Genomic DNA, 13,399 nt, shown 5'->3' with positions numbered 1-13,399 from the left:
TAGACTGTTTAATTATAATTACCTGATGACCCAAAGTAATTAGGGGTCGCTTGACTTTGACCTTGACCTACTTTCATGTTTTTTAAGAAGCAGCCTTGAAATTTTGATGACATGTACAGTTTCGCACAATAATCTTAAAACTGACTTTCAGTGAACTACTGACCTTTCTTAACATTTAAACATCTGTTTGATATTTGAAACATGAAGCTCATATCACTCAAGTGAGCAATCCAGGGTTATCATGACTCCCTTGTTTTTAATTTGAATTGTCTGCTTTAAGCTCAGTAGGGAGAGAGCAGATCTATGGATCACAGGGTTGTGAGGTCGATCCCTGGGCAAGGTGTATGTTCTCGTTGAAGATTTGATTCATGACATTGTATTTAAAATAATTCATTCTCTACCTCTGATTCATATGAAGAAGTTGGCAGATTCTTGCTGAGAACAGGTTAGTAACTGGTACTGAATCCAGGAACTCACCTTTACTGACTCAAATATGATGAACTTTATTTCAATTAAGATAGTAAAGCTAAAAGTATGCATAACAGTCACTTCAATTTTTGTCTGCTGGAAAAAGAACCCAGTTGCCCCTCTGAGTATGGGCACTTACTGGTAGAAACAATGCGATGTTCTACAAACTACACAAGACAATTTCACCACTGGATTTCAATGGTATTTTACTGGAAACCAGTGGCTTTTCCACTCGATACCAGTGGTAAAACCAGTGGCTTTCCAATGGTTTCCAATGAAATACCAAATAATTTTACCGCTGGATTCCAGTGGTATTCCACTGGCATCCAGTGGCATTTCCACTGAATACCAGTGGTAAAACCAGTGGCTTTCCACTGGTTTCCAATGAAATACCGGACAATTTTACCGCTGGATTCCAGTGGTATTCCACTGGAATCCAGTGGCATTTCCACTGAATACCAGTGGTAAAACCAGTGGCTTTCCACTGGTTTCCAATGAAATACCGGACAATTTTACCGCTGGATTCCAGTGGTATTCCGCTGGAATCCAGTGGCTTTTCCACTGGATACCAGTGGTAAAACCAGTGGAGTGGTTTTCCACTGGATTCCATTGAAATACCGGACAATTTTACCGCTGGATTCCAGTGGAATTCAGCTGAAAGACCAGTGGCATTCCACTGGAAATCCAGAGAAAATTTTCTATAGGGTTCCTCCCCCGTGATCGTGCAGACAAGAAATTGTTGACGCACGGAAGTTCCTACATATGGATACTTATGTGGCTACTCTTTTGTTCTCTCTATTGTTCTTTTAGCCACATAAGAAAAAAAATAGCCACATAAAAGCCTTACGGAATGAATGACATCAAAGAAAAAGTACAGTTACCTATTGTTCCTATAGCCACCTAAGTATGCAAATGTGAGCTCGGACGGACGGACGCACGGACGACGGACGAAGGGTGATCACAAAAGCTCATGTGAGCTAAAAATATATTGACAGACTGCTAGCATTTTTAATACAGCTAAAATAATTCACTCACAATTTCTGTTGATTTTACAGTATCGGTCTCACAGGGGAGGTAACTCATAGGGCATGTTCCAATTCCAAAGTCTGGAAATTTGTAAGTATTTTTTTTTCTACATATCTTTTTTAAAGAATTTATGACTTTTCAGTCTTAAGTTTGTAGGTCCATTAAAATATTAAACATGTCATCACAACTGGCCGATCAATAACCAATAAATAGTTCAACTTGCCATAAATTCTTGACACGTAACTATCAAATTCTGGACATGTATAATACTTATGATTGATGCATTAGCGGTACAATTTAGTGATACAATTTCATCAACTCATTTACATACCGGTATATTTAACCAACTTTTCACACAGTTGTGCTGAAATATGATAAAGAAGACTAGGCGGATCCAGAAATGTCAAAATTATCAACCCACAACAAAACAGGCTAATAGATAGATTTTCACAATGGCTGACAAACTCTGCAAATAAAAAACACTTCTAAAACCTACTTGAGAGCTTATTCAAAATACTGTAACATGCTTCACAGAGTGATCAAGGTGTCCAGTTAGTCTTATTTATTATAGTCTATAGGGCATTTAATAATCTGTTAGCATTTCTGTACTTGAAGCTGAAAGATACCAGCAGGTGACAGGACAGGGGAGGTAACTAAAATATTCTTAAGTTACAATAACTTTTTTATTTCTTTGTCAAAACTGATGACGCTGAATTGATTCATAGATACCCCCTCAATCAAAAGCATTGAAATATTGTCTCAAAAATAAAATTTCTGTTGACATTGCTAATCATGCTGAATATAAAACTTCTTTATTATATAACTTCTATATACATATGAATCACTGACATTCAATGTACAACTTCTAAACCTTGAAAATGAATCACTGACATTCAACGTACAACTTCTAAACCTTGAAAATGAATACCTGACATTCAATGTACAACTTCTAAACCCTGAAAATGAATCACTGACATTAAATGTACAACTTCAATAAACCTTGGCAATGAATCACTGACATTCAATATATAACTTCCAAACATTGAAAATGAATCACTGACATTCAGTATATAACTCCTAAACCTTGAAAATGAATCAATGACATTCAATGTACAACTTCCAAACCTTGAAAATGAATCAATGACATTCAATGTATAACTTAATCTATAACTTCTAAACCCTGAAAATGAATACCTGACATTCAATGTACAACTTCTAAACCTTGAAAATGAATTACTGACATTACATGTACAACTTCAACAAACCTTGGGAATGAATCACTGACATTCAATATATAACTTCCAAACCTTGAAAATGAATCACTGACATTCAGTATATAACTTCTAAACCTTGAAAATGAATCAATGACACTCAATGTACAACTTACAAACCTTGAAAATGAATCAATGACATTCAATATATAACTTCTAAACCTTGAAAATGAATCACTGACATTCAATGTACAACTTCTAAACCTTGAAAATGAATCAATGACACTCAATGTACAACTTACAAACCTTGAAAATGAATCACTGACATTCAATGTATAACTTAATCTATAACTTCTAAACCTTGAAAATGAATCACTGTCATTCAATGTACAACTCCTAAACCTTGAAAATGAATCAATGACACTCAATGTACAACTTACAAACCTTGAAATTGAATCAATGACATTCAATATATAACTTCTAAACCTTGAAAATGAATCACTGACATTCAATGTACAACTTCTAAACCTTGAAAATGAATCAATGACACTCAATGTACAACTTACAAACCTTGAAAATGAATCACTGACATTCAATGTATAACTTAATCTATAACTTCTAAACCTTGAAAATTTATCACTGACATTCAATGTATAACTTAATCTATAACTTCTAAACCTTGAAAATGAATCATGACATTCAATGTACAACTTTCAAACCTTGAATATGACTCACTGACATTCAATGTACAACTTCTAAACCTTGAAAATGAATCACTGACATTCAATGCACAACTTCTAAACCTAGAAAATGAATCAATAACATTCAATGTACAACTTCCATACCTTGAAAATGAATCAATGGTATTCAATATATATACACCTTAAAAACCTTGAGAATGAATACATGAATTACTATATAACATTAAATATCCAACTTCCAAACTTCAAAAATGAATCACTGATATAAACATAGTCAATTTCAAAATTTAAAAAAAGAATCACTAATTTTAGATATCAAACTTCCAAACTTCTAAAAACAAATATACAACTTCAAAACTTCCAACTTATAACTTAAAAACTTCAAAAACAAACCACTAAAATTAAATATAGAACTTTCAAACTTTGGAAACTCTGTATCACTGACACTCAATTCACAACTTCCAAACTTCGAATACCAATCACTTATATCAAAACTTCAAAAATGAATCACTAATATTACAAAATACAACTTCCAAACTTTAAAAAATATTATGAGAAAAGTGAACGAAATGTATATATAAGCTCCTGCTGCATAATTAATCTCCAGTAACTGACTGCATCTCACCTATACTGAACTAACAACGACCCTTGTAATCCACTTAATCAAATTACTAGAAAAAATGTTGACAGAGGGGGCAAAATACAGGTAAAAAATAATCTTACTAACTGTTACATTTTATTATATATATTAAGCCTTATCTCATTAAAAGAGCTTTCCTTAGGCTTTGTGCCATTTTTTTCAGCAGTAAGTGAGTTACAAAACAGGGGTGACTCTGCATATAATTACAACTAAAAGATCTTCAGACAACAACTTCTTTACATTAAGCAGCAGTGGAAGAAAATGGTATGACAATGGTATCTTTAAACTGATGGACAAATCCTAAACAAACTTGGTTTTGAAGTATACCTGTGTATATTTTGCATCTTTGATTCCGAGGTGACACTAGAGCATTCAAAAAACTGTGCATTATACATGGGTATTTAGGGTACAGTACGTAAGACCCAGGAGGTAAAACTGCCTTCTTAAGTATTAAACATCCATGTATGAAACTTTTCACAGTGATTAGTTGTGGCATTCATAGTATAAGACAGTATTCTAACTTTCGCTGTACATGATCTGTTAATTTTGTATCATTTTTCAAAGTGAAGAGTAAAGTTTATTCCATGGTGCAAAAATGTATCAAATTTAAGGCAGATCTTGCTCATACAAATAGAACATGAGCCATTATCAATAAATCCCCATTATTTATTTAAAACAATTTGATACATTGGTGCATCAACATGTTATGAGAAAATAGAATGATGTACTAGCTACTAAATCTACCCTGACAACAAGAGCTTATAGAACACGAAATGCCTCCCTTGATGCATTCAGTAATTGCACAAGGAACAGAAATTATTTGGTCAATGTACACAAAAGTTCTACTGTTCTGGATTAATGTGACCTTGACCTTTGACCTGCTTACCTCAAAATCAATAGGGTAATCTGCTGGTCATGACCAACCTCCCTATAAAGTTTCGTGATCCTAGGCCAAAGCATTCTCAAGTTATCGTCCGGAAACGGTTTAACTATTCCGGGTCAATGTGACCTTGACCTTTGACCTGCTGACCTCAAAATCAATAGGGTAATCTGCTGGTCATGACCAACCTCTCTATCAACTTTCATGACCCTAGGCCAAAGCGTTCTCAAGTTATCATCCGGAAACGGTTTAACTATTCCGTGTCAATGTGACCTTGACCTTTGGCCTACTGACCTCAAAATCAATAGAGGTCATCTGCTGGTCATGACCAACCTCTCTATCAACTTTCATGATCCTAGGCCCATACGGAAACTGTTACGGGTCACTGTGACCTTGACCTTCGGCCTACAGATCTCAAAATCAATAGGGATCATCTGCTGATCATGATCAACCATCCTATCGAGTTTCGTGATCCCAGGCCCAAGCATTCTAAAGTTATCCTCCGGAAACTTTTTAACTGTGCTGAGTCACTGTCACCTTGACCTTCAACGTACTGATCTTAAAACCAATAGGGGTCGACCTGCTGGTCATGACCAACCTCCCTATTAACTTTTATGATCCTAGGCCCAAGCATTCTTGAGTTATCATCTGGAAACTATTTAACTGTTCCGGGTCATTGTGACCTTGACCTTTAACTCACTGATCTCAAAATCAATAGTAGTCATCTGCTGGTCATGACCAACCTCCCTATCAACTTTCTTGATCCTAGGCCCAAGTGTTTTTGAGTTATCATGCGGAAACTGATTTACTGATCACTGTGACCTTGACCTTTGACCTACTGATCTCAAAATCAATAGGAGTCATCTGCTGGTCATGACCAACCTCCGTATCAACGTTCATGATCCTATGCCCAAGCTTCTTGAGTTATCATCTGGAAACGAATTGGTCTACATACAGACCGACTGCACTGACCAACTGACATCTGCAAAACAATATACCCCTCCTTCTTTGAAGGTGGGAGGGGGGCATAATAAGGTTTTACTTGGATTAGATTATGCACTATTTGCAAGTTTTTTTGAAAAGAGCACCAGTTTGAAGACACCATCAGCAACAACAGTCCCGAACTGACACGAAATGACATCAGGAATAATCACTAATTTTTTAAAACAAAAACACTTAATTTACACTAATTTTAATAATTCCAAGAACATAATAAGACAATTTCAACAAGTATACTGCTCAAAAGTTAAATTACACCATTTTAACTTCCACAAACCATTAACACAACACACACATATCATTTACTTTTATCAAAATATTTAACGCATTCCTTTTAATAACACATTTTTTATATGAATGAACCTAGTTTCACGCTTAGTGTAAATAACATTTTTCACAACTTGTATTTTTCGGGTTACCAAAAACCACATGTGTATCACATTTAAAACTGTCACATTATATCCCGAAATTTAGCACACCTGTATAGTAAAAACAACCAAGCATAAAATTTATAAAACCCATCATGCTGTAAACTATCTTAACCTATTTCTGAATGTATAGGATGTTATGAGATTATTTTCAAATCTTTTATTGAAACTTTTAACCAACGCTATTTTTCCAAATGGACGCTATTTTTCTTAACAGGCACTATTTTTTAATCTTCTTAAAGACTCCTTAACTTAAGCCCTAGAAGATTAAAATCTTGCACATTTAACAGGTTGTTGAAATCCTAACTGCAGGACTCTTCACAGATGAGATATTTTCATTGACTTTTAACTTCAGTATACATCAGATTAATTTTTAGAAAAGATTTGAGTACAGCATAATATTAGGTTATCATTAAAAAAACATTTGTTTGCAGTAACAAGACTTACCCGTGAAAATCACTGTGACCAAACTTTTTTTTTTCTGGCCAGTCAAATGAAAAGAATTTTTCCCTATATATGATTATATGCAAACAAAAATCCCTACCTACTTAAATTATCCACAGAAAAAACTTTGGGTTGCGTTACTGCAAACAAACAATTTTTTAATTACAGCCGTATGAAAGATGAACAAGTGTCTTACAGATTCTTACATTCCAAATGAAGAACCCGGAGTAAAGCAAAAATTGCCAAGGAATGTATGGGGACCAATATCGGCAAGGTTCGTAGCTCTGGTGAACCTTTTTGAGGTTCATGTCAGGATGCATCAGATTCTGGTGGCTCAGCCACCATTCTCTTCAGTAACATTAGACCCACCTCTGACAAAACTCAAACCTCTGACCTCCAGATTGCAGGGCTGCTTATCCATCAAGCCACAGCAGCTTATCAGAAGTAGGTCAAATGATTTGTCATTTCAGCATAGAAAATGGTCAAGTCGGCACAGGAAGTGGACAAGTTGGCACAGAAAGTTAACAAATCGGCTCAGAAAGTGGTCAAGTCAGAGTGCAGAAATTGGACAAATTGGTGCAGAAATTATACAAGAGCTTCTTTATAATGTCAGAGCAGTTATAAACCCACTTTTTCTGCCGCGTTGACATCTTAAAGCTTAAAGCATTAAGTAATGTAATATCACTTTTTAAACAAACACGATTTTGTCAAAATAGACAAACTTGATCCTATATACCCGAAGTTTTATCCCACATACCCCAGATAAATATTTTCATCAAATACATTAGGTTTTACAACCACTTGAGATGTTCAATAAAATATGATTTTCTCTAGACAACCAATATCAAAGGTAAACATTTAGGCCAGTTAAACTATTCAAATAATTTTTACTGTATAAACCCCGCACCATAACACAAATGATAACAAGTTTGATAATTATGATTTTTCTTCATTAATACAGAAAATATTATTGTAGAACATTACAGTATGCACTTATCTTCTATCTGAGTTCAACAATGCATGACAACTATAAGAATCAAACAATAAGTTGTTTAAATTATCCTGCGGGAGTAGTACAGCTAGCTGCTAGGCGAAATTCTTTTTGAGACTATGCTGCTAATAACTGCAGTGGGATCAACCCAAAAGTTTGTTTTTTGGGGTGGGTGGGGGTTGTTTTTTTTAGGGGGCATGGAGTTTGTTTTCCTGTACCAGTACTTAATCTGTTCTCTGCAAGTAACTTCCAGTTTCTCCAGGGACCATATAAATCAGAAGTGAAGGACGAATGATTCATGCACTGTCTTTTATCAAATTGTCTCAGAACAATATGCCTTGACCACGGTTGGTTTTTTAGGTTTTAAGTCTAAAGGTGGAGATTATGAAGGTCTGGGTGAGCTAAATCAGGACATTAATGTGGGATGTAGGCGAAATGGTATATTCTGATGGGCAGACATTTCCATCACTATATGCCAAGTGGCATATAAAAATAAATAAGTTTAATAGCTATCAAATCACTAAAGAAAAAACATGCAAAAAATACTCCCGTTACTTTGGGAAATGCGCCTGACAAGGTCCTTGTCAAATAAATCACAATCAGCGTCAGGGTAGCAAATTCACTATAATGTTATGTGGGGGGAGGGGTTTATGTCAGACTACAGGCTAAAGTTATTGAATTACATGCCATTTCAAACAACTTTCTTCATTTTTTCCCCCTTGCAGTCACTATCATTGAGGAAGATAAATCCAGTTGTATTCTCTGTGCAAACACACACAAGAAACCTTTTGAGGTCAGAACAACAACTGACTTTAAAACTGCCTGAGGCAATGTAGAGTTTTTTTTACTCCATATAAAGGGAGAAAACTTATTTTACAACCTTTTACTTGGACTGCAGTTGTTTACTCCCTTTATTATTTACCCTGAAACAATAATTTCACCATTCCAGTGAGTACTTATACTTTAATAAACATTAGATTACAGTGAACAAGGAACTGTAGCACCTGCATATATTTATTTACATGCTATTTCATCATTTTTGTACATTTTAAGATAGTGGACCAATTACAACACAAGGCAATTCATGTATAACTCGTTAAGGCAACTTAATTGGCATTCTTCAAAGTACATGTGACTCAGAACACACACATTGTCATGGCTTTCCATAAAAATCTGAGAATACCGAAATTGCAGACACTGCAATTTCTGTAAGGCAATTCGGCATTCTTTGTATGTACAAGTAACTGAATACACACAATTGGCTTTCCATAAAAATCGGAGAATGCCAAAATTGCATATGGAGATTACATTATTTGCCAATTATCATTACAGGTCCACTACCTTAAAGTGTACGTTACAATCCATTATCCTTACCCTGCTAAATTTCTATAATGGACTGGTCCATCATTCAATTTGGGCAGTACCACTTATTATTCGAAGGGGTGTTCACTGAAAATATACTGACTAGTCTAAACAGCGAACAGTGCAGACCATGATCAGGCTGCATGGATGTGCTGGCTAATCTTGGTCTGCACTGGTCGCAAAGGCAGAATCAAATGCCTCCAACAGGCTAAAGGTTAGCCAAATAAGTCTAAAGAAGACATATCTTATAAAAGTCCAAAACCTTACCTGTTAGACGTCTTGCTTTTACAGCTCAAGCTTCGTTCCATTATCAACTGATGTAGATCACTCACAAGGAACTCAAAAGTTCAAAGACAAACAAAATATATTCCAAAAATCCTCACTAAATTGTATCTTTACAAACTTCACACTGAAGAAACTGCACTGCTTACAGAATCCTGATTCTAATAAATTTCCTCCTTTCTAATCAGTCCCTTAAATGTCATACAGTTACAAAATATTTCATGCAAAAGTCAGCAAAAATTGTGCAAAAAAATCCCATATCAGATATTACTATTGATTTGCTATATCATAAAGCATTACATCAGCAACAGTGTTTCTCCATATTTGCTACAGAGAGTTCTGACTCAGTCCTGATCCGAGGGAGTATCCTATACACTGTATTCTTTATCCAGGAAAATATATTGTCAAAATACAGTTTATGTATGCATAAGGCCATACCAAATTGATATGTCGTTCGTCGGAACTACCGCATCAATAATTTCATTCCCGAGAAAAAAAAATAAAAATTACCCGCCCGCACGTACATAAAAATCTCCGAAAAAAAAATTTTTTTTTTTCGATTACGCGGTCCGGAATAATAAGGGCAAAACAGGTTTTATCGCTGTTTTAATGCGTCAAAGTGATACTGATCGGATTTCATGCGTCCGTAATACACGTAGCTGATGATCCAAACTCAAAAAGTCAGGAATTATGGTGTTGTTCATCATTTGTTTTAAATCTGGAGTGTCTGTGCTAGTGCCACATATGGCCTTCGATGTGCCGGTAGGTAATGAAATAGGCACATTCTACTTTTGTTCAATACAGTGAAAAGAACGAAGCCCGACTTGTAAGACGTGCACGGGGATGCAGTTAAAAATAATTGGAAATATTGTTCAGATATAAAGTTTTCAAACCATATGTTATCAGTTGTTTAATTCAGCATGTTAGATCTAGAGCCCAAAGCTGAGGTCAACTACTATCTTAAAAAAATATTTGTTCACAGATCCTGACCGACCTATCACATTGTCTCGGCCCAAATCTTTTTGAACGTAACTTCTGTAGTACAGCAGTCAGATATTCTATCAAAACGCATTTAGTCAATTTAAAAATTGTTTAGCTTTTCAAATAAGTAGTGTTGATATGAAAATAATTTCTAACAAAACTGTCCTTTTGTAACCCTAGTTTTGCCTGTTTGTACACATGACGCCAGGATATATTTAAAATTGGTTGTAAATTGATTGAACGAAAGAAACTGAAAAAAAAACAGACTTCCCCAACTCTAAATTTCTAGTTCAGTCAAAGCACAACAAACAACACTTTTAAGGGTGGCCATATTGGGATCATTCTTTGTCCGTCTGTTATTATTTTTGCCTGAAATGAATCTCTACCACAAAAGCTTAAGCTAGCCTGATCATGATCTGTTAAGAAATTATTCCAAAGGGATTCGAGCAATGTCGAAGCATCTGTATGCCCAACTCAGTTTGGTCTCACTGGTCAAGTTGTTTATTACTTCCCCTCACCTCTATGGGTTGGGGTTCCACTACGGGCACAAATTTGTTCATGTGTCAAAGCCATCTAACTGTGTTTCAGAAGAAATGTTATTCCACACAATCATTTGCCTGTTTTGTCTTAGATATTCCTCTCATCCTGTGCCATTAAACAGGCACGTCTTCAGATTAATGTAGAAAAATCAAAATTAAAAATAAGACACTCATTCCTTAGTAATTAAAATTCTAAAATAAAAAAAATAAAGTGATTCAGTGAGTTATGGCAAGAATTTATTTGCAAAATCATTCATGTAGTCTTTAAAACATATAGAAAAGCTATATACTGTGTTACCCACACTGTAAATGTTTGATTTCTGTGTTATTTCTAAAGAAATGTTAACTTTATATAAAATCATAACCGCCTCCTCAAGGGTTCAAGCTGGGAAAAAAAATAAAAAAAGCCCGCTCGCTCCATGTAAAATCTACCCGCCTCTGAAAAAATCAAAATTGAGAAAAAAAAAATAAAATAAAAATTTCGCTCGCCCGCTCCTATTTTTTTGGAAAATTTTCCGAAGAACTATTAATCAATTTGGTATGGCCTAACAGTATAAAATGCTGCCTGTATCTCTGTGGCAGTCAGAATTAGCACTCCGCTAATGAACTTTACTTTTTTATGCAGGAAAATTTGAGTAACTTTGCTATATTCCCAATGTACTGATGTAAGGAATTTGTGCAATTGGATTACTTAAAATCAGAATTAACCACTAACAAGTTCCAGAAAAAAATATGTATGTCTACACATACGAAATTCGCTATTATCTCTTGACTTAAAGTTCATAATAGACATTTACGGATTAAGTCTACGTGGACTGTGAACACCTAAGACGATCGATTTTTCAAGGGGACCGTCTCAACATGATAATTTTAATTTATGTTTGGTAGGAAAACATTCCTATAATGATGGTAAGGTCTGGCTTAATATGTCACTGCACAGGATAATATTTGGATTTGTCTGTCCGTCCGTCTGTTCGCCAGAGAAATGTTTTGTTATACATATCGCAAAAAGTATTTGATCTAGTGTCATAACACTTTCCTGAAATGTTCTTCAATATTATAAGTTGCGCACCTGCGACAAAGTTGAAAAGATGAGCTAGTCTGATCGCAATGTATCCGTAATCCATCGTCGTCGTCGTCCAACATGAACAAATCTAAACTGGGTCAGTTGGGATCAAAATGTAGGTCAGCAGGTAAAACATTGTGAAAACTGTAGAAAACGTAATATCTTGCGTCTCCATTCCTTTGTTGTTATTATACGCCCGAAGGGACGTATTTTGGGATACCACAGGTGTTCATCTGTCTGTCTGTCTGTCCGTTAACAATTTCGTGTCGACTCCGCTCCTTGAAGGATTTTAAACAAACTTGAAACAAATGTTATCCGCATCAAGAGGACGTGCAGAGCGCCTGTATCAGGTGGCTTGCTTTAAGGTCAAGGTCACACTTAGGGGTCAAGGTCATATGACTTTGTTTCATGTCCGCTTTGTAACTCTTGATCTGTATGAGGGATCTTAAAGAAACATTGCACAAATGTCCACCACATCGAGTCGACGTGTAGAACGCATGTTTTGGATGGCTAGATACAAGGTCAAGGTCACATTAAGGGGTCAAAGGTCATATAACTTTGTTTCGAGTGCGATGTGTAACTGTTGAACTGCTTGAAGGATTTTAAAGAAACTTGGCACAAATTTTCACCACATTGAGACGACGTGCAGAGCGCATGGCTCGCTTCAAGGTCAAGGTCACACTTAGGGGTCAAAGGTCACATGACTTTGTTTTGTGTTTATGTTGCTTTGCATTGCAGTGCTCTTGGTTTTATTTGGCATATCCATTTTATGTTCACTTACAATATTTTTTTATTGAATTACTTCCCTTTTATGTTACTATAAATAGGTTATTTTGTAACATTTTTATTACTGGCCAGGGAAAAAACCGATACCACTTTTCTGTGGTACAACATGGATGGTACCTGCAAAGTTAAGGTGTATTTTGACATATCTGTACCTGGTAATGATTTTTGTGGACTTAGAGTTTTTCGGGGAATTTCTTCCCTTTGTTGTCCTTTTCGTTTGGGCTTCAACAGTAAAGTTCTTTAGATTTTGCTCCCATTCCCTGATATAATCCTTCGGGCGTATATTGCCCCGCTTGGCGGAGCACTTGTTATTTCTGTATTAGCGTTAAAGACTTTGTATTCGTATAACTTTATTGTTTTAATCTGTCAGTAGTGGATGGACGAAGAGATGGACAGCTTTTTTACTAGATAAATGAACGGAAGATAGGAAAATAATCAAAATAAAAAAATCTTCCCATTTATACTGTATTATGGCATAAACATGAATGAAATGAAATTCATTTCTTGTTGACAGTTTTCAGTTTATACAATCAATCCGGTATGTTTTCTTCTACACACAAGGGATGCACGTTGTCGTGAGTGCCTCCATACAGAG

At 35.4% G+C, this 13,399-nt stretch overlaps 1 protein-coding gene across 5 annotated transcripts in view; it reads right to left on the bottom strand.

Moving 5' to 3' along the window:
• Positions 1–13,399, bottom strand: part of LOC123555150 (LIM and senescent cell antigen-like-containing domain protein 1) — a 58,786-nt gene that overhangs the window by 27,123 nt on the left and 18,264 nt on the right. For 2 of the 5 annotated variants that reach the window (XM_053547352.1, XM_053547351.1), the window contains exon 2: positions 9,418–9,623. The exons of 2 other annotated variants lie outside the window; for them this stretch is intronic. In XM_053547352.1, coding sequence (XP_053403327.1) covers positions 9,418–9,458 — 41 coding nt within the window. In that variant the 5' untranslated portion in view covers positions 9,459–9,623. Of the gene's footprint in view, positions 1–9,417; positions 9,755–13,399 lie in introns of those variants that run through there. One more of the 5 variants, XM_053547353.1, reaches the window with a different exon arrangement.

Source organism: Mercenaria mercenaria, chromosome 7, assembly GCF_021730395.1.
Source record: "Mercenaria mercenaria strain notata chromosome 7, MADL_Memer_1, whole genome shotgun sequence".
In the NCBI taxonomy this organism is placed as follows: Eukaryota; Metazoa; Mollusca; class Bivalvia; order Venerida; family Veneridae; genus Mercenaria; species Mercenaria mercenaria.
This window is presented reverse-complemented; position numbering and strand designations above follow the sequence as displayed.